This window comes from Ammospiza nelsoni, chromosome 9 (genome assembly GCF_027579445.1).
Source record: "Ammospiza nelsoni isolate bAmmNel1 chromosome 9, bAmmNel1.pri, whole genome shotgun sequence".
NCBI lineage: Eukaryota > Metazoa > Chordata > Aves > Passeriformes > Passerellidae > Ammospiza > Ammospiza nelsoni.
This window is the reverse complement of record NC_080641.1, coordinates 6445870-6469148: the sequence shown is the minus strand read 5'-3', so window position 1 is coordinate 6469148 and position 23279 is coordinate 6445870. Positions and strand designations below refer to the sequence as shown.

General features: G+C 59.7%; 4 protein-coding genes across 5 annotated transcripts in view; 1 reads left to right on the top strand and 3 right to left on the bottom strand.

Moving 5' to 3' along the window:
* The first annotated feature begins 1105 nt into the window (after positions 1 to 1105).
* Positions 1106 to 6931, top strand: PHGDH (phosphoglycerate dehydrogenase). The gene is made up of 13 exons (XM_059478256.1): positions 1106 to 1233; positions 3339 to 3607; positions 3855 to 4006; positions 4189 to 4254; positions 4330 to 4384; positions 4460 to 4558; positions 4662 to 4794; positions 4874 to 5022; positions 5209 to 5361; positions 5477 to 5609; positions 5802 to 5929; positions 6115 to 6343; positions 6632 to 6931. Exons 2-13 carry the CDS (start codon positions 3470 to 3472, stop codon positions 6787 to 6789), a joined length of 1593 nt encoding a protein of 530 aa, XP_059334239.1. The 5' UTR covers positions 1106 to 1233; positions 3339 to 3469; the 3' UTR covers positions 6790 to 6931.
* A 475-nt stretch (positions 6932 to 7406) lies between these two features.
* On the bottom strand, positions 7407 to 10775 carry HMGCS2 (3-hydroxy-3-methylglutaryl-CoA synthase 2). Its single transcript, XM_059478225.1, has 9 exons — positions 10614 to 10775; positions 9925 to 10364; positions 9560 to 9685; positions 9127 to 9291; positions 8888 to 9056; positions 8633 to 8803; positions 8033 to 8139; positions 7818 to 7943; positions 7407 to 7736 (listed from the first exon to the last, which is right to left on the bottom strand). The coding sequence occupies exons 1-9, from the start codon at positions 10724 to 10726 to the stop codon at positions 7630 to 7632; spliced, it is 1524 nt and encodes a 507-aa protein (XP_059334208.1). The 5' UTR covers positions 10727 to 10775; the 3' UTR covers positions 7407 to 7629.
* Positions 10776 to 11687: 912 nt separating this feature from the next.
* Positions 11688 to 13389, bottom strand: REG4 (regenerating family member 4). 2 transcript variants are annotated; one of them, XM_059478651.1, is made up of 6 exons: positions 13348 to 13389; positions 12592 to 12667; positions 12405 to 12502; positions 12186 to 12323; positions 12001 to 12106; positions 11688 to 11859 (listed from the first exon to the last, which is right to left on the bottom strand). In XM_059478651.1, exons 2-6 carry the CDS (start codon positions 12653 to 12655, stop codon positions 11786 to 11788), a joined length of 480 nt encoding a protein of 159 aa, XP_059334634.1. In that variant the 5' UTR covers positions 12656 to 12667; positions 13348 to 13389; the 3' UTR covers positions 11688 to 11785. The 2 variants fall into 2 exon arrangements, with proteins under 2 accessions (XP_059334634.1, XP_059334635.1); XM_059478652.1 differs by having other exon boundaries at positions 12592 to 12702; positions 13348 to 13379.
* A 2939-nt stretch (positions 13390 to 16328) lies between these two features.
* Positions 16329 to 23279, bottom strand: part of NOTCH2 (notch receptor 2) — a 94745-nt gene continuing 87794 nt past the window's right edge. Inside the window, exons 30-33 of the mRNA XM_059477973.1 lie at positions 21661 to 21962; positions 21195 to 21342; positions 20846 to 20943; positions 16329 to 19945 (exon numbers count right to left, since the gene is read on the bottom strand). Of these exons, the coding sequence (XP_059333956.1) occupies positions 18605 to 19945; positions 20846 to 20943; positions 21195 to 21342; positions 21661 to 21962 (1889 nt within the window). The 3' untranslated portion in view covers positions 16329 to 18604. The remainder of the gene's footprint in view (positions 19946 to 20845; positions 20944 to 21194; positions 21343 to 21660; positions 21963 to 23279) is intronic.

The following is a 23279-nucleotide window of genomic DNA, read 5'->3' as shown; positions in this document are numbered from 1 at the left end:
TCCCGAGGTATTAAAAAGTTTTTTTTCCCAGCCCCATGACTGAAGAAGAAGTCGAGATTCCTTGGCTCTATTTCTCAAGGTTGTTTATTTTTCCTTATCTGTTCCATTCTTTCTCTGACCTGCTGAGATCTGTCCAGCAGGTTGGGTTGTGGCACAGTCCCTGCTCTTGGGGTGATGTTGGCTTTTTGTACTAAGAACTACATGTGCTTTATTTACAATAATTTTCCAATACCTATCACCTATGTTAGACAGTCTGTCTCTACTCTAAACCAATCCAGAAGTGTCACCATCCCAGCAGAAGATGGAGGACAAGAAGAAGGAGAAGAAGGACAGGACGCCCTCAGATTCCTCCATCTTGCCCCTTGAACCCCCATTCTAAATCCCCAAAATTCTACTTTTTCACCCTGTGACAAATTCACTATCATTCTACTCAAACTCTTGTGCCTTGTAACTCTTCACACAAAGTTGTTGTTTCTATGGGCTAAAATCAAAGGCACAGGTGTTTGTGACTCTGTGCCAAGGTCTCTGAGCCCCCTGCCAGGGTCTGGAATCACCCAGGGCAGCCAGAGCAATGTCCTGGGTTCTGACACCCCAATAGCAGCACTGCCCCTGGCTGCTCCCCCAGCCCCATTCTCTCTGCAGGGACCCTCCCCCTCATTCCCTGCTGCTTGGCCCCATTCTCCTCTGTCCTGCACTGCCACAGCCCTTCAAGCAGCTGTCCCCACGGCCACCCACCTGCCACCAAGCAGAGGCTGTCCTTGCGTGGCATGATGACCAAGGAGCCAGGCAAGGGCTCAGGGTTCCTCTCCATATCCTCTGTGTCACCTGTGTGGATGCAGAACCACAGAGCTGGTGGCAAGAAAGAAGGAGGAGGTGCTGTGGTGATGGGGTGATTCTGCTTTGGCTCTGACAAGTGGATCAAAGTCGTATGACCAGAAGTTTGGAGGACACGGTGGCCAAAAAAAAGTAACTTTTGTCTGATTAAGGGCCATTTAAATATTAACACACATGCCCTGCATATGCTAATAAGTTTAATAATACAACTTACCACATCTATAGCTCCATACTCTCCATTTGGGTTGCGCTCTGTATAACATAGGAGTAAGGGGAGAAATTTGGACTGGATATAAGCAGGGTAGGAATCTTGCCTGATTAAGAGGAAGACCCAAACATACCTGGGAGACAGAATGGGCTACTCTCCTCTCCCTCCTCCCTAGTGGGGACACCTTCATGGTAAGTTTCTGCATACAATTGTTATTATCACCACACAATATTATTTTTATTGTTAAAACTCTATTGCAGCTGGTGCCTTTATCACCAGCAATTCTGTATCTGTATTTCTGCTGCTTCCACATACTGCACTATTCATGAATCTGTGATTAGGAAGGTTTTTATGGAATGTGACCAAACCTATGGTGTTGAATTAATCAGCTGCACTATTTGTGAAGCTGCACTCATGGATATTCCTACTGAACACGACCTATAGTGCCAAATTGGTTATACTCAGAAATTCAGCTCAGCTGTCCCCAGCCCTCTGATCTGTGAGGAGCAGCTGGAACACAGGTGCGTTTATTTTCTGCCAAATTCCTTACTCTAAACGCAACACCTGGTGCAAATGGGGTCAGCAGAGGAGTGCTGTGCCCCCCTATCCCCCTCTTTATCCCTTTTGTGACTCATCAGCCACCACAGCCCCAGTTCCCCAGCACCCATCCCACTGACCCTGCCACCTTCGGGTCCCCTCCAGCCTTCGGGTCCCCTCCAGCCGGCTCTGTTGGTGGCCAGGGGCTGGGGGGACACGCCTGCTGGCACAGCCACCGCTCCAGCACTGCCGGTGTCCCCGCAGGCCCGGGTGCCGTGGGGCTGTGCCTGTGGCCACGATCCCCAGGAGAGGGCACCAGGCGGCCGGGAAAAGCCGCAGATGCGCCGGCACAGGCAGCGATGGCTCGGCCACGCGTGTCCTCAGCACAAGCATCCACAGGCGGGGGAGAGGAGCCACCGATGCCCCGGGCGAGCCCGGGCGGTGCCGGCACGGGGAGCGGGGTGCCGGGATGGCAGGTCCCGGTGTGTCCTGCGGGCACCTGGAGCAAGGTCCTAATGGCTAAAGCAAAGACCGGCGGTGCCAAGGGCTGCGGGGCCGTGTCCCAGCCCACGCCGGCCGGGAGGCCGTGGCGAGGCTGCCCTGTGGCGGTGCCCGGGTCACAGCTCCCTGCCGAGGGGCCGCTCCGGGATCGCTGCAGATTTCACCAGCCGCTGCCCTTGACCGCATCTCTCACCCCGCGCCGGCCGCCCTGGACTTTCCCCGCTCTGGCGTCACGAATGTTCCCGCCGTGGCTGTAGGGCAGCACCGGCTCTGTGCGCAGCTCCAGGCTCTACAAAGCGCTGGGCACTCCCACCCCGGCGGCGCTGCCTGTGGCGAGGACACCCATCCTACTCTGGCCACCTCCTGCCTGCTGGGACAGCTCCGTCACTTGGGCTCTGCTTGGTTTGGCAGCCTCCGGGGCCAGTTTGGTCCAGCAGAGCCTGGGAACGGGCCCACTCCCACTAGGACCCAGGTTCCGCCCACCCCCATCCGCTGAAAGTGCTGGAAGGCAGGGCCAGCCCCTGCACCCCATGGGCAGGATTTGGGGTGTGTGGGGTCCAGGTGCCCGGTGAAGGTCTGGCCGCATCCCCTGCCATCCACACACCCGGTGTCCCGGCCCCTCCCCATCGTGTCTCGGGGCCAGCACTTCCCCCTGCGAGGTCACAGGACGCGGCCACCTGGCTCTTGTCGCATGGAGGGCGTTTGCTGGGTGGCTCCCGTGTACCCCACGGCATTGGGAGCCACTGGCCAGGGCTGGCCCCTGTCCCCGGTCCCTTATCAGGGCCATTGCTCAACAGCAATGGGGGTGGGCCGGGGCCGCGGCACTGCCTCCCCTCTGAGCTGTGGGGTCTGGGGAACCCCCATTTCTGGGCGAGCTGGGGAGGGCATGTCTGGGTTCGCCATGGGCTGGGCTGCTCCCTGCCAGCGGCACCCCCAGCTTGTGGGGAGCCACCCACGCCACCGTGGCTGCCACTGCCATCCCCCTGCTGCCTTACCGAGCTGTCATATGAGGGACGGAGAAACTGAGGCAGGGTCGGGACAGGCTGGCCCCTGACCCACGGGGTCGTGGCAGGGCCCCTCCTTCCTTTTCTCTGGGGGGCCCGGCCCAGCCCTGGCTCCGCACCCCTCGCCTCCTCCCCCCCCCGGGGGCGGGGAGGATGAGGGGGGGACCGGGCGGGCTGGGGCGGGGAGGGGAAGGGAAGGAGGTGGGATTATGGAGACGGGACCCAATGAGCCCGAAAAACGTGACCGCCCGCAGCTCTTTTAGCGCGGCGGAGGGGCAGCAGCAGCCTCTCGGCGGCGTGCGGAGAGAGCCGGCACCCCCGTTCCGTCCCGTCCCGTCCCGTCCCGTCCCGTCCCGTCCCTCCCGTGCCGCCGGCCCGCTCCGCCATGGCCCTGGGCAAGCTGCAGAAAGTGCTGATCAGCGAGAGCCTGGACCCCTGCTGCCGGGAGATCCTGCAGGCCGGCGGCCTCCGGGTGCAGGAGAAGCCCGGGCTGAGCAAGGAGGAGCTGCTGCGGGAGATCCGGGTGAGGCACGGCTGCACCCACGCGTGGCTGGGTGACTGGGTGGGTGGGTGGGTGGGCACAGCTCAGGCCGGCGGTCCCGGGTGGCAGCGGACCCCTCCGACCGGTCCCCGCCTCCCGTCTGATGCAAGAGCCCGGCCGCTTTGACACGGCAGGTCCCGGACCCCGGCGGCGGCTGTCCCCGTCGCGTCACCCACCCGGGGCCATGGCCCCGACCCTGGTCCCATTCGCCGTGTCTGTCACCCCTTAGGACTGCGATGGGCTCATCGTCCGCTCGGCCACCAAAGTCACGGCCGAGGTGCTGGAGGCGGCAGAGAGGCTGAAGGTGGTGGGCAGAGCTGGCACGGGCGTGGACAATGTGGACGTGGAGGCAGCCACTAGGAAGGGCGTCCTGGTCATGAAGTAAGAGCAGGAGTGTGGGGACATCCGTGCCCGTGAACCTGAGGAGGCCGGGGAGACTTCAGTAGGGTGCTCTCCCCGCCCATGGCACCCCTGGCACCCCCCTGTGTGCCTCCATCCTCACGGGGCACAGATCCCTGTCAGCCCGGGGGATTCACACCAGTGACACCCCTCTCCATCCCCAGCACTCCCACCGGGAACAGCCTCAGCGCCGCCGAGCTCACCTGTGGGATGATCCTGTGCCTGGCCAGGTGAGCACAAGGCAGGATGCAGACAGGCGTGCCCTACAGCCCCCTACCCCACACTGACCACGGCCTCCTTTTTAGGCAGATCCCGCAGGCAGCCGCCTCCATGAAGGAGGGCAAGTGGGACCGTAAGAAGGTAGGAGGCAGTGAAGCACCTCGGGGTGGGGGTGTCCGTGTGAGGTGTGCTCACCCCTCTCCCTGTGCTCCCTAGTACATGGGCATGGAGCTGAACGGGAAGACGCTGGCCGTGCTGGGGCTGGGACGCATCGGCAGGGAGGTGGCCACTCGCATGCAGGCTTTTGGCATGAAGGTGAGGAGATGGGGCGGGGAGGAACGATGGGGAGCATCGACCTTCCTCACCTGGCCAGAGCCACCGTGCTAGGCTGCAAGAGTGAGTGCCTGCTCTGCCTCAGACCATCGGCTACGACCCCATCATCACCCCCGATGTCTCAGCCACCTTTGGTGTGGAGCAGCTGCCGCTGGAGCAGATCTGGCCCCGCTGCGACTTCATCACGGTGCACACGCCGCTGCTGCCCTCCACCACGGGTATGGAGCGGGCACGGGCACAGGGAGCTTTGGGGAGGGCTGGGGCAGCCCCCTTCTGCTCACAGCCCTCTTTCTGCAGGGCTCCTGAACGACAGCACCTTTGCCAAGTGCCGCCGTGGCGTGCAGGTGGTGAACTGTGCCCGCGGTGGCATCGTGGACGAGGGCGCGCTGCTGCGGGCGCTGCAGTCGGGGCAGTGTGGTGGGGCTGCCCTCGATGTCTTCACACAGGTGAGTGGGGCTGTGGGGATGCCCTGAGCTTGGCTCTCTCTCAGCACCACCTTAATTTTGCCAAAGCAGCCCAGCAAACGCTGTGGGGCTGGGACCAGGAGCAGCCCTCAGCTTCTCTCCTTGCAAAGGAGGTGGGGTAAACACCCCGTGCTCCGAGCTGATGGCAGGATGGAACTGTGTCTGCAGGAGCCCCCCAAGGACCGTGACCTGGTGAACCACCCCAACGTCATCTCCTGCCCACACCTGGGTGCCAGCACACGAGAGGCACAGAGCCGCTGTGGCAAGGAAATCGCCATGCAAATCGTGGACATGGCCACCGGGAAGGGACTGACCGGCGTCGTGAGTGCCCTGCAGCACCTGAGCTCCGTGCCTCAGCTACCCCAGCTGTAACCCATGGGAGCAGTGCTCCATGGGGGACCCCTGGCAGGCTCTCACTGCTCACTCTCTCCTGCAGGTTAATGGGCAGGCTCTCAGCAAGGCTTTTTCACCCCAGACCAAGCCCTGGATTGCCCTGGCCAGGGCCCTGGGCACAGTGCTGTACACAGTGAGCAAGCAAGTGCAGGGCAGCGTGCAGGTCTGCACCCTAGGTGAGCCCAGTGGGCAGGCAGGAGAACAGATGGACAGGAAGATGGTTGACAGTGGGATTGGAGCCTTGAGTGTGCAGGGATGGATGGGTGGATGGATTGGGTGGGTGGAAGGAGCAGCCCCAGGCTGGCCACTCCACTGCAGGCCTGACCTCTCTGCTGCTGGCTCATGCACACCTCCTCCCTGCACCCCAGGAACACCCCTGAAGGAGGCTGGGAGCTACCTGACACCTGCTGTGGCTGCGGGCTTGCTGGCTGGAGGGACACAGAAGGAGGTGACCCTGGTGAATGCCATGCTGCTGGCGCAGGAGGCTGGGCTGAAGGTGCGTGGACACCCAGGCTCTGCACCCCAGCCTTCCCCAGCAGGCAGCATGAGCCTGGGGACACTCCACTGTGCTGCTAATGCAGCATTGAGGCTGGCTGTTCCCTGGGGTGCTCCGTGGGACATCCCTTCCCTGCCCCAGCCACACCAGGACCTGAGCACTGAGTGGCCGTGTCTCCCTGGCAGGTCACAGCCACCCACAGCGATGTGGCCCCCGAGCCCGACAGCAGCACGGGTCTGGTGCAGGTGTCCCTGCAGGGCACCCCACACCAGGTGACAGGGACAGTGCAGGGCAGCACCCCGGCCCTGCGGCAGATCAACGGGGCCACCTTCCAGCTGCCAGCCCCCCTGTCCGGCCCTCTCCTCATCTACAGAGCCAAAGCCTCTGACAGCAGTGCTCTGGCCACGCTGACCGGTGAGTGCCTGTGCCAGCCCTGAGCTGCAGGGACAGCCTGGGCAGCCCCCACAGCCAGCCTGGAGCTGAGCCCCTGCTGCAGCAGATGGTGCCTGGATGGATGGATGGATGGATGGATGGATGGAGGGGTTTGGGCAGGGGGTTGTGTGATGTTGAGCAAAGGACTTGGGCTGGAGGAAGAAATAGCATCATGGGCCTCTGAGCGGGGAGTTGGGGTGAGCAGAGGCTCAGCTCCCTGCTGGGGCAGTGGGGCAGCCTGTGGTCCCTCATTCCTGTTCTCCCCTCCAGGGCTGCTGAGCAAGGCAGGGGTGCAGCTCCTGTCCTACCACAGCTCCAGCACGGTGGCAGGGGAGCAGTGGAGCATTGTGGGGCTCTCAGCAGCCCTGCCCAGCCTTGGAGAGCTAAAGCCTCGTGTCACAGAAATCTTCCAGCTCCACCTGCCATAGACCCTGACTGCTGACCAGGACTCTCCCCATGGCTGCAGCATCTGGGCCCTTCCCAGCTGGGGAAGCATTGCACATGGCCATCCCTGAGCCCCACATTGGGTTTGGGGTTGGCCCCACGTTCAATAAAGGGTCTAGAAGCAGAGAGCATGTGGTGCCTTGTGCGGTCCTTTGTCCTCAACCCCAAACCCCCTCCCTCCTGCCCCTGCTGCTCCCTGGCCCTGCTGCTGTTTGCTGAAGGGTGCAAAGGTTCCTGTGGTTGCTGAGGTCCTGTCTGGCCACAGTCCCGTGATGGGACATGGCCCAGAGAGCAGCACTGCAAGGGGCACGAGCCTCCCCGGGAGCCACTGCGTCACCTGTGCCCTCCTGCCCATGGGTTTTACCATGAGGAGGTTTCAGTTTGAGGACATCATGGGCAAAATGCCATCTTGCCCCCATAAAGTCGCAACTGGGAGGCTGAGGCTCACTTGAGTCCCCCAGACTGTCAGGGCAAACTCCCATGTCTAACAGGGGAGGTGGCCATGGAATAAATCCCGTAACCAGCTGTGATCCAGACTGGTGGTTGTTAATTGGGAGGGACTGGGGGTGGGAGGAGACCATTCAAGACCAGGAGCCAGAGCTGGGCTGCTGCCCCCTCCCATCCACACCTTTATTCCCCTGCACTGCCTAGGTGTTTGCAGAAGCCGCTGCCATCTCCAGCAGCTTTGGGACCCGAGCCACTGCTGGCCATTCCCCGCCCATACAAAGGGAACTTTCTCACACAGACCGGTCCTGGATGCAGGGAATGAACAGGGGAAATGGAGCATCCCCCTCCCCAGGGCTCACCACTCTGGTGATCCCACTCTAGATGGGCTTCCTGGCATATTCACGGCGGTACTTGGAATCCACGCGGGTCAGGTACCACGTTCCGGGGAACAGATCCGCCTGGGAGCCGTGGGGAGCGTGGTCGGCTGCGGGGAGAGGCCAGTGATGCTCAGGGGTGCTGTGGGCTCCCAGCAGGGTGGGCTCACATCCCCCCCAGCCCCACTCACCCAAGTGATGGGTTTCCTCCCGCCGCTTCATGATCTCGGCGAAGTCCTGCGGGGCCACGCGCTTGCGGGCGTCCAGGCGAGCGGGCAGGTCAGCCAGGCTGGACACCAGCTTGTCCAGGGGGGAGCCTGGCAAGGGGCACCCCGTGTGTGAGAGGGCAGCACTGACAGCCCCTCACTGCCCTCCCTCCCCAGCCCCTCCGTCCCCTGGGGCCCACCTGGGGCTGCATCCTGCGAGACACGGAAGGAGAACATGCTGGCCGCCAGCCCCGAGCCGTAGGAGAAGGCGCCGATGCGGGAGCCGGCCAGGTCCCGTGCTGAGCACCTGAAGCGAGAGGTGAGGGGGCTACAGGACATTTGGGCTGAGAGGGAGATCCAGGGCTGTGGGGGCAGTGTAGGGGGCTGCCTGCTTTGTGGGCAGGCAGATCCTTGGGGCCACATTTCTGAGAGCGTAGCCCTGGAGTGTGGTGGTGCCAGGGAGCCCCAGGACAGGGCTTTTGTTCCCCTCAGAGCCTGTCTGTTCCCATGACTCCTTTCCCAGGGGGTCACTCATTCTGCTGGGCATGACAACAAGGGTTTTCATCCTCCCAGTGATGACAGAGGGGCTTTAGGCACTGGCCCAGCTCCAACAAGCTGGGAGGAAAAGTCTGGCAGGGAGATGGCCTGGAGCAGGAGGCATCCACACTGGGGGTTGTGTGCAATGAAAGGATCAGGTCCTGTTGAGGCAGGGGGAGATAGTTCTGCCCCTCCATCCAGAAATGTGCCCTCCCCAAAATGACCTCCTCCCTCTCCCCAAGCCAGCGTTTTGGGGGACTCACTGGGACAGGAGGGAGGCCAGGCAGCCATACATGGATGGTGTGTACATGTTTCCATTGCGGGAAGAGAGGAGCAGGGAGGGCTTGGTCTTCTGGTTGAAGATGTCCTGGCTGGCAGCCTGGAATGCCTTCTCCACCTCCTTGCTGGTGTAAGTGTCCTCCAGCTTCACACCACTGCCCAGAGAGAGACCAGCTGGAACCCCAGAGCAGCACGTGCCTGGCTGGGCTGAGGGATGGGGACACAGCACAGGGACCCACCGGAAGGACTGCAGCCCCTTGTAGAGGCCAGAGGCTGTGTCGGGGCTGGGGCAGGCCAAGAAATCGTTCAGCAGCAGCCGCCCCACCGACTTCTGCACCAGCTTGCAGAAGGGCGAGTGGAAGATGATGTACTTGAAGTCATCGAGGGTGAAGGGCCTCTGGATGCCAGCTGGGAGGCAACACGGGGCCATCAGTATCCAGGGGGCTGTGCTGGGCACCTCAGGGGCACTGCCACTCACCCTGCTGCCACTGGGTCTGCGCCTTCCGTCGGTACACGGCGTAGCAGCGGTCCAGCGCCCGCAGGTAGCACTGGATGGAGAGCTGTCCGTCCACCACCGGGTACTCAGAGGACAGATTGGGCTTGTAGAAGTCGTAGGCGTGCTCCATGTGGGTTCCACGCAGGCCTGGGAGCACGGGGAGAGCCAGCTGTCAGAGAGCATGAGGAGACCCCAACCTGGTGGCATTCCAGGGGTGCTGCCTGCCGTGCCAGCCCTGGAACCCAGCAGCCTCCCTGAGTCACTCCATGGTGCCCGCAGGGATGTGGCCAGCCAGCATCCTGGAGTACCCAGCAGGCTCTGGCTGAGCAGCTCTGCCCAGGGCTGGGACAGGGATGCACGGCCCCCAGGGACAGCACCCACCAGCTCAGCACCCCCAGGGCCTCATGGCACCAACCTCTCTCCAGCACCAGCGGGGCGTTGGGTCCCACCAGCATGGCGATGGCGCCGGCACCTCCCGTGGGCCGCGCGTTCCCCGTGGCGTAGACAGCGATGTCCCCGCACACCACCACGGCATAGCGACCTGGGGGTGGACAGAGCGACTGGCAGGGCCACCGGAGGGTGGAAGCCTCCGTCCCATGGCCCTTGTGTGTTCCCATCTTGTGTGTCACACCAAGATGGGTGACGGAGAGCCTGGAGGCACAGTGGCTCCCTTTGCAGTTGGAGCATCTCTGGGTTTCAGGCCACCTCCTGCCTCCTTCCCCTGTCCCACGGCACCCACCCAGCGCCCAGCCCCACCGCACGGCCCCTGCCTGTACTCACCATCCCAGGCACTGGACTCCACCCAGGCAGCCGCGTTGAAGAGTGAGGCCGTGCCCCCGTAGCAGGCGTTGGTGGTGTCGATGCCCTCCACATCGGTGTTGCCAGAGTCGTGGAAAAGTTGCATGAGGACGGTCTTGACGGCCTTGGATTTGTCGATGACGGTCTCGGTGCCCACCTCCAGGCGGCCGATGGAGTCCCAGGAGAGGCGCCCGCGCTCCACCAGCCGCTGCACCACGGTCAGGCACAGGGAGTTGATGTCCTCGTGGGCAGCGCAGAAGCCCATCTGCTTCTGGCCCAGGCCCCGCGTGTACTTGCCGGCCTCCACGCCATCAAACCGCTCCAGCTCCTCCTGATCCACGTACTGGGCAGGGAAGTACACCTCCAGGGCCAGGATGCCCACGTCCTTGGGCCAGGCACCTGTCCCAGCAGCACTGGAGAGGCTGTGGGACAGAGCGAGTGGCAACAATCCCGTGGCAGCCTTGGGCACAGAGGGTGGCCCTGCAGAGATGCCACCAGCGAGCAGCTCGGGCCGGGAGCACCCCAGATCCCTGGTAGCTCCTTGTGCCTGCAGTGCTGCAGGGAGGAGGGAGAGGCTCCCCTTCCCCAGCGAGGTTTAAGGGCTCAGCCAGCTCCCCAGCCCTACCCTGGTTGTGTCTCCAGCCCCCCGATGGATCCGTGTGGGTGCTCACCATGCCCTCTGCCAGGCCGCGGGGTGCTGGCTGCCCCGGGGTGCCCGCTCCGGCCCGGGCAGTGCCCGCCTCGCCCCCCAGCAGCGCGCGGCGCGCCCCACCAAGCGCAGCATCTTCGCCCTGGACGAAGGGACGGCCGGCCGGACAGGTGGACAGCGGGACGGGCCTGGCGGAGTGCTTTTATAAACTGCGTGGGCAGCTCGGCACAGCCCTCCCGGCCTTTATCAGCCTGCCGGACCCTGGCGCTCAAAGGTCGCCGGGCGCCGGCCAACGCAGCAGGGGCAGCGCAGCCTCGGAGGGGGGAGCCTGCGAGGTGTCTCCGTCTCATGTGCCCCAAAACCCGGGGACGCGGAGCGGAGCCGGGGCCGAGCAGCGGCACGGGCTGTCCCGCAGCCCCGGGTGCCCGGGGGCAGGGCAGCCCCGGTGCCGGTGCCGGCTCGCTGCGGTCACTGCGCGGCCTCCCCGCCGCCCCCGCGGGCCGGGCAGGGAGCAGAGGGCGGCCGGGCTCTGGGCAGGCACCATCCACGCCTGACACGTGCCGTAGCTCTGGGGGGGCAAAAACCCCATGAGCAGGGTGGGGGCAGAGCCATCTTCAAAGCAGCAGAGCAAACAGCCACGTGATGCCCGTGGTCAGATAACAGTGGCACAAAAGGGACCTTTGGTCGCGGTGCTGCTGTCAACATGGCCATGAGGCCGTGGTGCAGGCCCCGGAGCCCTGTGGAGCTGTCTGCACCTGGGGGACCTCCATGCTTGCCCAGCCACCATAGCTGCAGTCCCCACCCACGTCTGTGTGTCCCAGGTCTCTGTGTCTGCACTCTGGGGACACTCCTGTGCCCCCAGCTGCTCCCCAGGGACGCCCGTGGTGTTTGGCACCCGAGGGCTGGTACGAGCAAACCCGAGTGCTCAGCCAGGAGAGGGACGGCCCCGCAGCTCCTGGGGGCTCACCCCCGAGCAGCTCTGCCCGCACAAGCCTCTGGAAGCCGGGAAACTCGGGGAGCCGGGGCAGAGCCCGTCTCTCTCTCACGGAGCAGCCCAGAGCTTTGCACCAGCACCCAGGCTCACACAGCACTTGCATGCTTCTTTTTTTTATAAGATGTATTTATAGGAGTTTTGGGGAGAGACACGGGGGTGGCACGGGAGGAGCGCCGCCGGCGCGGGGTCCTGGGCTGCTCTCATCGCAAGGGGTAGAACTTGCAGATGTAGTGATGCTGCTGGGAGCAGTCGGCGCTGGACCACACGGAGAAGTCTGCGGGAGGAACAGGCAGCGGGATGGCGAGGGCCATGGCGACGGGCAGCCGCTGTACCCGCTGCAGCCCCGCTGCAGGGGATGGGACGGGCAGTGCAGCCCCGCCCGGGCGCTGGGGTGGCTGCGGGGACCGCCACTCACCGCTGTCATGGGTCAGCGCGGCGCAGCTCCCCCCGCGGGCACCGTTCCCAGGCACCTCGCCGGTGGTACCGTAGTCCTCCCCATTTGTCCACTGCCAGGCCTGGCTCTGAGCAGGGCGAGGGGGGTTCAGAGGCACGGCCCTGCCGTCCCCCAGCCCCCCATCAGCCTTGCCGCCCGCACCTCACCTGTTTGCTCTTTTGCAGCCCGATCCAGACGGGTTGCACACGCTGGTGGTAGGAGATGGTTCTGCGCAGCGTGGCTGCCTCGTGGGCGTTCTCCACCCACGCCAGGTGGGCGCCTTTCTGCACGTCCTGGCACCGCCTCTGCAGGGAGAGGTGTCAGTGCCGGGGCGCCTCGGGGACACGGGGGGGTCCCTGCTCCCCTGTGTACCCCGCCGGGCTTACCTCAGCCTCGTCCCAGCTCAGGGGCTCGGAGAAGTATTTGAAGCAGCTCAGGTAGAAGTAGGACCAGCCGTCGGGGCAGTAGCCGATGTACCGGCCCTCTGTTTGGGGAGAGCGGCGGGCAGGGATGAGCGCAGCCGGCGTGGAGAGGAGCGGGGCTCCCCGCTGCCCCCCGAGCCCCGGCACTCACCGAGCGGCCGCAGGAGCCCCGCGCAGCCCAGCAGCAGCAAGGCGAGTCTGGCCGCAGCCGCCATCCTCCGTGCTCCCTGTAAAGGCTCGGCAGGGTCACCACACAGGGTCCCTTGGGGACAGAGGATGCTACCTGTGCTCAGAGAGCGCAAACCCGCCCGCCTGGCCCCTCCGAGCCGCCCGGAGGGGATGGCAGGCTGTGGCTCCCTGTCTGCCCCCCGGCGCAGGGCACTGCCCCATTTCTGCACCCCAGGCATGGCCGGGAGTCCCCAGCCCACACTAGCAGCGGATTGTCCTGGCCCCGGCAGCTCCAGACTCGGCAGAGACACCCGGGAGAGCCAAACTGCGCTGTGGGGACAAGGGGAGGGCGCTGTGGCGGACACGGGACCCCGAGCAGGCAGTGGCACAGGGGGAGCTGCAGGCGCTGCGAGCACGGCGGCGTTTGCACGCCCTGAGCTCGCAGCGCTGCCCGGGCTGGGGAGGCAAATCGGCCACATCAGCGCAGCTCCCCTTTATCTGGGCTAATCCCGGGGCACCGGAGCCGATTTGCAGATTCAGCTCCTCTTCCCCTCAAAGAAGCAGCGACAAAAGTCAACGCAGGGCTGAAAAATGCAGCATCACAGCCTGGCCCATGCAGCGAGGGCAGAGCTCGGCTCCCGCGGGAGCGGCCAGGGAGAGGCACCAGCTCCTGTTTGCCCGTGAGCCGGCTCTGAGCATCCCGAGGCCCCAGCTGCCTTGCGAGGCTCCTCTTCCTCACCTGTTGTCCGGAGATGGTGAGGAATAGCGGCTTGTGGCGAGTCACCGGGACGGGAGAGGAGAGGATCTGCCCTTTATAGCCTGGTGCTCACCAGCATCTGTTTGCCCTACTCAGGTGATTCTCACCATAAAAATCTTACTGCTGACCCCCCTCCGTTCCCCCCACTTTGCTGGAAAATTGCCCAGATCTCCAACCTGTTTGCATTTCACATATCTCCAGAAACAGACAGGAAGAACCTGTCCTAGTTGGTAAATAAATCCCCTGCAATCATCATTAATTGCTCCCGCGATACAGATACAATCTTCCAGCCCCGAGCAGCCTGGCACCTGGCAGGGATGCCCGCTGCGCCAGTCCTGCATCGCCCGAGGGCTGCCGGGGGTGAGCGCCGGGGTGATCCCCGATCCCGGCCAGGGCATCCCCGCCACCAGCGGGACCCTGCCGTGGCCCCGACCCCTGGCACTGCCCCTGTCCCCAGCCAGGGGATGGCACCCGGCCGGGCCCCGCGCCCTGCCCGGCTGTGCCATGCGTCACCCACACACCGCCCTTGTTTGAACTGCCGGGGGATGTTTGCGAGCAGGATGGGAGGCCGGGATGTGGGAACAGCCTGCAGCCGGAGGCTGGCGGTGCCATCAGATAGCGGCGAGGATGCCCAGCCCTCGGGCCCGGCCGTGACGCAAGCCCTCGTCACTGTGTCCCTCCGGGGGAAAGGGGCAGCTCCCCCGGCAGAGCCCCCTGCCCCAGCAGCTCCCTGCAGCCCCAGCATGCCGGCATGGAGCACAGGGATGAGCTCCGGGCCCAGCAGCTGGAGCCCTGCGGCAAGGGCTGGCACAGCCTTCCCTGCCACGGTCCTTGCTCCTCGCCCCGGGGTGTTCTCTGCACCTGTGGAGTTCTCCACGGTCCTGCTGCCACCAGGCTACTCTGCAGAGTCACTTTGCTGGCTCCTGATGGAGCAGAGCAGCTTTGAATGATTATCCTGCTGCCAGCTCTGGCCAATGCCCTCTCCCTCCCTAAAACCCTTGGTGGAGGCCGGTGGGAAGGAGGGGAGCAGCCCTGGTGCTCACCAGCATTAGTGTGGCCTGCAGAGGATCCAGACCCAGGGCTAGCCCTGCTTCCCCCACATGGAAATCTTTGTGTCAGGCCCAAGCCTTGCACAGCCCAGGGACCTGCCACGGGCTCTCCTCTGCAGCAGCATTTGCTGGAACACGCAGTCAGTCAGTGAACGCTGCTACACCCACAGGGAGCTGCTCTGCCGGCGTGCAGGGGCAGGTCTGGCTCCTGCCCCGGGAAGGGAGGGGCATCAGGCCCCTCTCCTTCACCCACACAGCGGGATAGAGCTGCTGCTGCTCGCCAGGCATCCTCTGGGGTGAGACCTTCTCGTGTCCAAACACAGCTGCTGCCTGCTATCACTTCTGAAAGAAACAACCTGCCACACATCAGCTGCTCTGATCAATGGCAAAACCCAGCAAACACAGCAACTCCCCAGAAAACAGAACTCCACCCTTGATTGATGGAAAAACAGTGAAAAATCTCCCCCAAGGAGCCTCAGGCTCCTGCACTACTCCTCAGTTAGATAAGGGACGTGGCAGCTCCCTGCCTGGATGGTTCAGTGTGGATGCAGCACAGCAAGTTTCCACAAGCCCCTGGCCACGCTGGGATGGGGAGGAGGCAGGAGCAGCCCCAGGAGACAGCTTCAAGTCTCAGCCTGAGCACCAGGGAGCTGGATGCTGCTGTGCCAGGGGCTCAGCAGAGCTCGCTAAACTTTGGCACAGAAGTGCAAGCTGTGGGAGAAGGTGGATGAATGCCTCCCGGAGGTTTGGACTCGCCCAGCTGGCTCTACCAGGAGATAAAGAAGCTGCACTGTTTGAATATTAAACCCTTAAAATGCCCCCAGCAACTTTACCCCAGCTCAGCACCGTAACTCAGCTACTGGGTCCGTCTGAGCCCACAGCAAGAGCTGGGGAAGAGCCAGGTGAGCACCAGGGGAGCCCAAGGCTTCAGTGGCACCTCTGTGCTGCAAACACAACTCAGCAGCTTTTGACTGCTTGTTTTCTGACTGCTCAAGTCAAACTCTCCCAGCCTGAGACCAGCACTGAGGAGGGGTGGTTCCCTGTTTCAGGGGCTGGAGAATCACACATCTTCATGCTCTTAGTCTGGAGAAATAGAGGCTCAGGGGGAACCTTATCACACTCTACAACAACCTGAGAGGAGGCAGTAGACAGGTGAGGGTTGGTCTCTTCTCCAGGTAAGAGGCAATAGGATGAGAGGAAATGGCTTCAGGTTGCACCAGGGGAGGTTTAGACAGGATATGAGGGCAAATTTTGTCAATGAAAGTGCAGTCAGGCATTGGATCAAGCTGCCCAGAAAGAGATGGAATCACCATCCCTGGAATGCTCCAAAACCATCTGTATGTGGCATTTGGGGACATGGTTAAGGGGTGAACAAAACAGTGCCAGGTTAAAGGTTGGACTCGATGACTTTAGGGGTCTGTTCCAGTTCCAGCCTTAAGGATTCCATGCATCAGCTGCTGAGGCAGCCCCAGCTCCAGGGATGTGGATCCTCTTCCCTACTGGAAGGGCAGGAAAGAGCCAAGGGCAGCAAGCAGGACCTGAGAGAGTGAGTGAGTGAATCCACAGCCCCACTGCCCGGCCCACACTTGCTCAGCACCTTCCTAAAAGCCTTCCCTGGCTCCCACAGGCAAGAGAGAGCTCTCACCCAAAGTGCCCAGGAAAGGGCCCATCCCACTCCCTCCCCATCCTTCCCAGTATGCCCAGCTGCTTGGCTGCTGCTTACTGCCTCCTTCCCAGCTAACCAAGAGACCCAAAATCCACCTGCTACACCCACTCCAGGCTGCTTCCAGCTCTCCTGGGTGGAGCTACGTGGTGGGGTTCATGTGGTGCTGAGACAGAGCACTCCTGACTTATTTATAAGCCAGTGGCTGTGCCACAGTAGCCAGGAAAACAAGATGAAAGCAGCATCACACAGACACTGGGCACATACTTTTTATTCTGGGGATAAAAATTGCTTATACATTTGGCAGCAACTATTTTCATAAAAGACTTTTATAAAAAATGTAAAAATAAGCAAATATTTTCCATTATTAATATAGGAAAATGCTGCTGTGTGAATGGTTACTCTACAACTTACGAGATAAAATACCACCTTAAGGAGATATTATCTTTACAAGTAGTTAAAAAAAAATAGAGAAGAAAGGCAGAGGGCCATCATATTAACAGCCAGGCACAGAACCGGCTTCATTCCACAGAAAGCACTCATCTTGTAAAAGGTAGCCACATATATAAAAAGGCACTTGGTTATTTGGAGCTAACGAGCAAAAGCCCTTTGTTTCTTTAGCATGGTTGTAGCAACACTTCATTATTTGCAGTGAAAGGTGTACCTGGACAGACCCCTGGAGGTCTGAGTCAGCTGCCCCGCTGCAGCCAGCGTGCTGGGAATGCTGTGTGAGCCAGGAAAAGCGGCAGCTCCACACACAGAGCTAAAAACTAAAAACTAAAAAGTACAGCCCAAAGCGATGGCCCCGGGAACCAGCTCCTCCTGAGGCCCTGCCTTCATGTACCATTAGGTGGAATTGGAAAACAAAACAAAACAAGAAAAGCAAAGCAACTTTGACTCTTGATTAGAGTGGAGGGAAGAGCAGAGACAATACTGTACACGGTAGGGTGTCGGATGGCGGCTCGCAGGGGAGCGGCCCTCAGTCCTTTGGCAGCAGCCGGCGCCCCGAGCTCTTTGGAAGACGTGTCTGCAGCACTCCCCTGAAGAGGTAGGAGCAAACCATCCCCACAATGTTCACTTCGGCTGGCTGGTCTGGAGCCCTTCGGAGAAGCGCTGCTCTTGAGGACAAAGCAGAAGGGGCGGCCGTGTGCCAAGGTCAGTGCCAGCTGGCTGCCACAGCCCCAAACCGTGGAGGCGGCCACACCACGAGCGGCCCTACTGTCCCACAGAGGCCACCTGGGCTGGCAGATCTCCTCTCAGGCTGGAGCTGAGGGCACAGGACAGCCCCAGAGCTGAGCACCAAGCTGCACAGGCAATGGTTTCTGAGCTATTTGGTCTGCTGCCACAGTCCAGCCGCTGGAGGCCTGCGGGGCAGTCAGTGCTGCGGCCTCCGTGTGCTGCGAGGGGAGGACAGGCAGCTGTGGCCCAGGGACACTTCTCACAGGGCTGGATGTCATTCCTGACGCAGAAGGACACACACCGCAAACATGTAACCACATGTTTGGCACTTGTTGATAACACCATGAAGAGGCAGCATATGGTATCTGGAGGACAGGACACACAGCCACCTTTGGATGGAGGGGAGGGGACTACTGTGCAAGAACGCTGGGAGCTTGTGTTACCAGTTTTTGAAACACTCGTGCTCATCCCAAAAGGCCTGTATCAGTTGCAGTGCATCTCTTCTGGCATGGGAGCCCACGGAGGCAGTCATGGACACTCCTGGCAGGATGGGGGCACGGGGAGGGTAGTGTGTCAAAATGGTCAGGGGTGTCTCAGAGAAGAGATGGGCCCACAGGCCACCGTGGTGGGAAGACCAGGTCAGACCAGCGTTTTTGGGAGGGAAAATAACGAAACAAACAACCTAAAAAGACTATATGTATATATAATCTCATAATACCTGGGGAGCAGGCAGTGAGAATGCTAAGGGGTGTTAGTGGGTCTCTACAAGGCAAGGACTCCTGAAGAGGAAAGGGTGAAGCTGTGTGACAGGAGATGTCACTTGACCTGCAGGTGTTTTGGGAGGTCCAGCTCGCTTGCTGAGCAAGAGTGGACGAGGGAAGGAGCAGGGCTAGGAATGTGGGTGCAGCTCTGAGCTGTGTCAAGACAAGGCAACTTGAACTCGAGGAGAACTAGTAGAAGGTGCTTCAGAGAGAGGTTATGTGGGTAACAGGAGGAGTAACAAAATAAGGATACAAAGCTGGTTTTGGCTAAATTTCTGGAGAAATGACCGCAAGATGTACTAAGCTGAAGAGCTGTCTCCCCAAAGCAATGGTGGAACGTGTTTAAAAGCAGACTGGAGAATCCAGTGCAGACAGCAGTCACGTCCAGTTGGTCAGAAGTGACCCAGCTGGTCTTCTCCATCACCAGCTTCTACAGTTCTCCATTTAGCATGAAAGCATACAAGTCTATAGCGACCACAGTCCCTCCAACGAAAGAACATCCTGGGCTCATTAAGACTCTTGGATACTAAAATGGTTCTTCATTTCCATCCTGGAAGACCTTCATGAGTTCTGGAGTCCGCTTTAGTTCAGGCGTACACCTGCATGTTGTTCCGCTGCTGCTCGGGCATGTGGGCGGCCGCTGGCCCGCGCTGGTTGTTGCTGGGACTGGTAGCCACGTCAGACCAGTCAGAGGCAGAGTGGGGGGAAGAGCTCGACCACTGGTCCGGAGATTCGGGCGACGGAGTCAGGTACGGGTGCTCCCCTTGTAAGTGCCGGTTGTGGCTAGGAGTCCGTTCTGTGGCCGAGGAGTAGCAGCTGTGCTGGGAGGGAGGCGTGGGGTACTTCCCCATCGAGCTCTGGAACTGGTGGTAGGCCGGGAGGACCGTCTGAGCCACCTGCCCGTCCTGCTGAGGGATGGCAGCCATGGAGAACGAGGCGCTGGGCAGCTGGGCTAGATCTGGGATCTGGTACATGGAGCTAAGAGGGCCAGCCATGTTCTGAGCGCAGTTGGACTGGGCCTGCTGCGGCAGTGCTTGCTGGTTTATGCTGCCCTTGGGAACCAGCTGGAAAGTCATGATGGGGGGCAGAGACTCCCTGGACACCCCCAGGTGCTTGGCGTCCGCTTGAACCAAGCCGCTCTGCTGAGGAACGCTGGGGTGGGAATGCATCACCTGGGGCACCATGCCGAACATCTCGTTGTACTGGGACTCGTTCACCTCCATGCGGTTCATCCACTCGCTGGAGACGTTGCCTGGCCGCAGCCTGCCCAGCCCGCTGTTGGGAGGGGTGGTTCTGTGCTGAGACAGCAGCTGGCTGACGGAGGGCAGCACCGTGCCGGAGCCGCGGCCCAGGGGCTGCATCTCGTGCAGGTTGGAGAAGGACATGGTGTGCGCGGCCTGCACCGATGGAGCCGTCAGCAGCGAGCTGGGCGATGAGTGCAGCACCCCCGGCGACGGCATCACGGGAGAGGAGGTTGGTTCAGATGCAAAAGCGTGGGGAGACTCCAGGGAATCCACTGGTGACAGGGTCACGGAGCTCTCTGAGAACTGCCCTTTGCCCTCGCTGAGGGACTTCTTCCTCCTCCTCTTTGCATCTTTGGTGAGGCTGGTGGGCATGCCTTTGGCATTCGGCTTTCGTGACTTCTTGCTTAGTGACGCGTGTTTCAGGTTGAGGAAGGACCTGTTGGGGCCACAGATGACAGGGGAGAGGGCAGAGTTCAGCATGGCCCCGGGGTGCCCAGCAGGGCTGTGGGCCACGTTGTACTCGTTGAGGAGCTGCACGATGTCGTGGTGCATGCGGTCCTGGGCCACGTCCCGCGGCAGCCGGTCCATGTGGTCCGTGATGTCTCGGTTGGCAAAATGGTCCAGCAAGATTTTTGCTGCTTCAAAGCTGCCTTCACGAGCAGCGAGGAAGAGTGGAGTCTCCTCCTGGAAACACAGAATAAATATTTTAGCAGCTCCAGTGTGGGGGGACTGACTTACAACTCATGATCCCTTATGGTGTGGCAGACTGGCAAGCACTGCATAATGCAGTGTCACGTTAACAGCCTCCAAAAGCCACCCATCCTGAGAGCTGCCCACTGAAAAAGGCAGATTACAGATAATTTCATACACAGCTGTGGAGCACAGGCTGAACTTTCCCACCAGGAAGGGCACTCTTGTGCCCTGGATCCTTGGAGGAACCATGAAAGCACCTGGTGCCTTTCTCCTATTGCCTCCTATGAGGGAGAGGTACAAAAGGCTAAAACAGCCCAGTAAGGAACTAGAACTTGTTGCAACCTCTAAAATCCACTGAGTGATAATAATCCAAAAAAGCTGCTTTAGGCAGAGGAGATAAATCAAGGACTAAGACACAGCAAAAACTAACAGTGAGGCTACAGAACATCTGCACAGTGCAGCCTGTCAAACAGAGGAGCTTGTCCCCCATCTCCACCCTGCACTGAGATCCCTGGAAACATCACAGGACAGCATTGCTGCTGTGCCACCAGGTATTTTTCTGTCTGCTAACTGCAATCCAGCTGTTTGAGACCAGCAGCACTTCACCTGCTGCTCTCACACAGCACTGACTGTGTCTTGCATTCCTCCCCTGCAAGGAAAGCAGGACAGCATTGATGCCCAGCACCTGGCCAAACAAGGAAGAGAACTGCTCTCCCACATCAGGAACCCTGTAAGACACCCAGCACCTGGGGAGAGCTCCAGTCACAGTCTGGGTTTGGAAGACCTGCACTGAGCACTCAGTTCAGTAAATATGAACTTAACTCACTACCAACAGCAAAGAGATGCTTTGAGATAGGAAGCACAGGCTTGCTGAGCACTGCCACACTGTACCTTGTTATCCTGCATGTCTCTGTTGGCTCCATTTTTCAGCAGTACTAGTGTTGCTTCCACATTGTTGACAGCAGCAGCCCAGTGAAGAGCAGATTTACCTGCAGGGAAACACAACAACATCACTAACAAACAATGGAGATATTCTGCTTCTCCTACAGCACTGTTTAACCAAGCCACTGAGCAGCAGCCTGTAGTTTATAACCACTGGAGGACTTTGCAGGAGAGCCCAGTGTGTGATTTAGCTATGAAATTAAATGCAGAGCTCCCACTTTGGGAGAGCACAACCCACCCCTCCCTGCTCATACCATGGAAATTATTTGCCCAGCCTGGCACATGGTGTTCCCATTACCGTGGTCATCCACAGCATTGACATCAGCCTGGCAATTGATGAGCTCAGCCACCATCCCTTCCACAGCCAGACGTGCAGCCAGAATCAACGGGGTTGTCCCATCGTTCATCCGAGCGTCCAGGTCTGTCACTCTGTTACGGATCAGGATCTGGACAACAGGGCAAGATGGACCTTTTTCAATACCACTACAGACCAAAACTGAGGATTTGGCAGAATCTCAAGAGAAATTTTACAATGACAAAGCAGCCTGAGCAGTGAAATGCAAGGACCCAGAAAGACAGGGGCAAACAGACCAAATAAATACACGCCAGATGATTTATGCACGCCGAGCCCGTCAAGCTGTGAATACCCAAGCAAACTGGATGTAAACCAGCTCTGCCTCACCACCACACTGCGGAAGGCTCGTGAGCGAGCAGAGCACAGCTTGGACAGGCCCATATGAGCACAGAGCTCCCAGGGGCCATACCTGGAAGACGCCCTGGGCGTCAGCAGCCACGGCCGCGTGCAGAGGGGTGCGTCCCATGTTGTCCCGGGCATTGGCATCGGCCCCGGCGTCCAGGAGCCGCTTGGCAGCGTCGGCCCGGGAGTAGCGGGCTGCCAGGTGCAGGGCCATCTCCCCTGTGCGGTCTGTCTGAGCCTGCAGGTTGGCCCCCTGGTAGATCAGGTCTGTGATGATGTTTGCTGAGGAGTCCTCCCCGTCCTCGTCGTCCTCGCTGATGTCGGAGCCGCCCGCGCGCAGGGATGCCAGCATCAGCGGGGTGCAGCCGTCTGCAGGGGGGAGATGGGCATACAGAAACCTGGCAGAGGCATGGGAACCCTCCTACAACCCTTCCTCCTGAGCTACACACAGTCCCTCCTGTCCAGACAGTTGCTTTAACACAGACCTCTTCTTAAAGTCCCACAGTTAGCGAGTTGTCTTCCTTCCAAGCATGAGTAATCCACTGCAAACCCAACAGAACTTAAGATATTCCTCTAAAGATTATCATAAAACAAAAAAAACTTTGCTGCTGAAGTGTAAAACTTCCACAAAAAGCAAAGGCTAGCTGAGAGAAGGGCTATAAGAATCAAAGTAATTTGACCACTCAGAGTAACTGTTTGTACGGATGTTCTAATCACATCCCAGATGAAGGAAAAATTTTTCAACAACTAGCCACTGATTACTGGTGACATTGGTGACATTCCCTTCAGATATTAACCTGAAGTGAAACACAGACAAAAGCCTTCAAATCTACAGCAAGGTTATCACGAGAAGGATCCTGAAGTTGTTACAGTCAAGCACTCAAAGCTGACATATGCCCCAGGATGAATATTCTCACACACTCTGAGTACTCTGGGAGCTATTGGTCTTACTCTCCTCAAGCCTCCAGTGATGGGATGCAAACCTACTGCAAACCCAACAGAACTTAAGATATTCCTCTAAAGACTAAGATCATCATAAAACAAAAAATCTTTGCTGCTGAAGTGTAAAACTTCCGCAAAAAGCAAAGGCTAGCTGAGAGAAGGGCTATAAAAATCAAAGTAATTTGACCACTCAGAGTAACTGTTTGTACGGATGTTCTAATCACATCCCTGGGGAAAAGAAACAGTTGAAGGAAAAATTATTCAACAACTAGCCACTGATTACTGGTGACATCAGTGACATTCACTTCAAATGTTAACCTGAAGTTAAAGCCTTCAAATCTACAGCAAGGTTATCACAAGAAGGATCCTGAAGTTGTGACAGTCGAGCACTCAAAGCTGACAAATGCTCCAGGATGAATATTCTCACACACTCTGAGTACTTTGGGAGCTATTGGTCTTACTCTCCTCAAGCCTCCAGTGATGGGATGCCCACAAAGGCTAAAGTCACACTCATCCAACCAGGATCCCTGCATTGTCAGTGGAAAGACTCCTCCAAAGCTCTAATTTAACTCAGCTCCCCTTCTGATGAACCTCCCTCTCTGCCAATCAGAGAGGACAGTGCAGGAAGACCACCTCATGCTGCTGATCTTTCACCCTTGTTACACCCTCCTCAATGCAGGATAATTAAGATTTAAAACATCTCCACATATTTTCAGCAACCCATAAAAATGCCGAGTGTTTCAA

Coding starts and splice junctions, on each gene's coding strand:
- HMGCS2 (XM_059478225.1), bottom strand. CDS start 10,726: ATGCTGCGCTTGGTGGGGCGCGCCGCGCGCTGCTGGGGGGCGAGGCGG. Junction 9,057..9,126: donor GCAGACCCAGTGGCAGCAGG/GTGAGTGGCAGT, acceptor GTTGCCTCCCAG/CTGGCATCCAGAGGCCCTTC. Junction 7,737..7,817: donor GGAGGAAACCCATCACTTGG/GTGAGTGGGGCT, acceptor CTCTCCCCGCAG/CCGACCACGCTCCCCACGGC.
- PHGDH (XM_059478256.1), top strand. CDS start 3,470: ATGGCCCTGGGCAAGCTGCAGAAAGTGCTGATCAGCGAGAGCCTGGAC. Junction 4,255..4,329: donor ATGATCCTGTGCCTGGCCAG/GTGAGCACAAGG, acceptor CCTCCTTTTTAG/GCAGATCCCGCAGGCAGCCG. Junction 4,385..4,459: donor GCAAGTGGGACCGTAAGAAG/GTAGGAGGCAGT, acceptor TGTGCTCCCTAG/TACATGGGCATGGAGCTGAA.
- REG4 (XM_059478651.1), bottom strand. CDS start 12,655: ATGGCGGCTGCGGCCAGACTCGCCTTGCTGCTGCTGGGCTGCGCGGGG. Junction 12,503..12,591: donor GGGGCTCCTGCGGCCGCTCG/GTGAGTGCCGGG, acceptor CTCCCCAAACAG/AGGGCCGGTACATCGGCTAC. Junction 12,107..12,185: donor GGCTGCAAAAGAGCAAACAG/GTGAGGTGCGGG, acceptor CGCCCTGCTCAG/AGCCAGGCCTGGCAGTGGAC.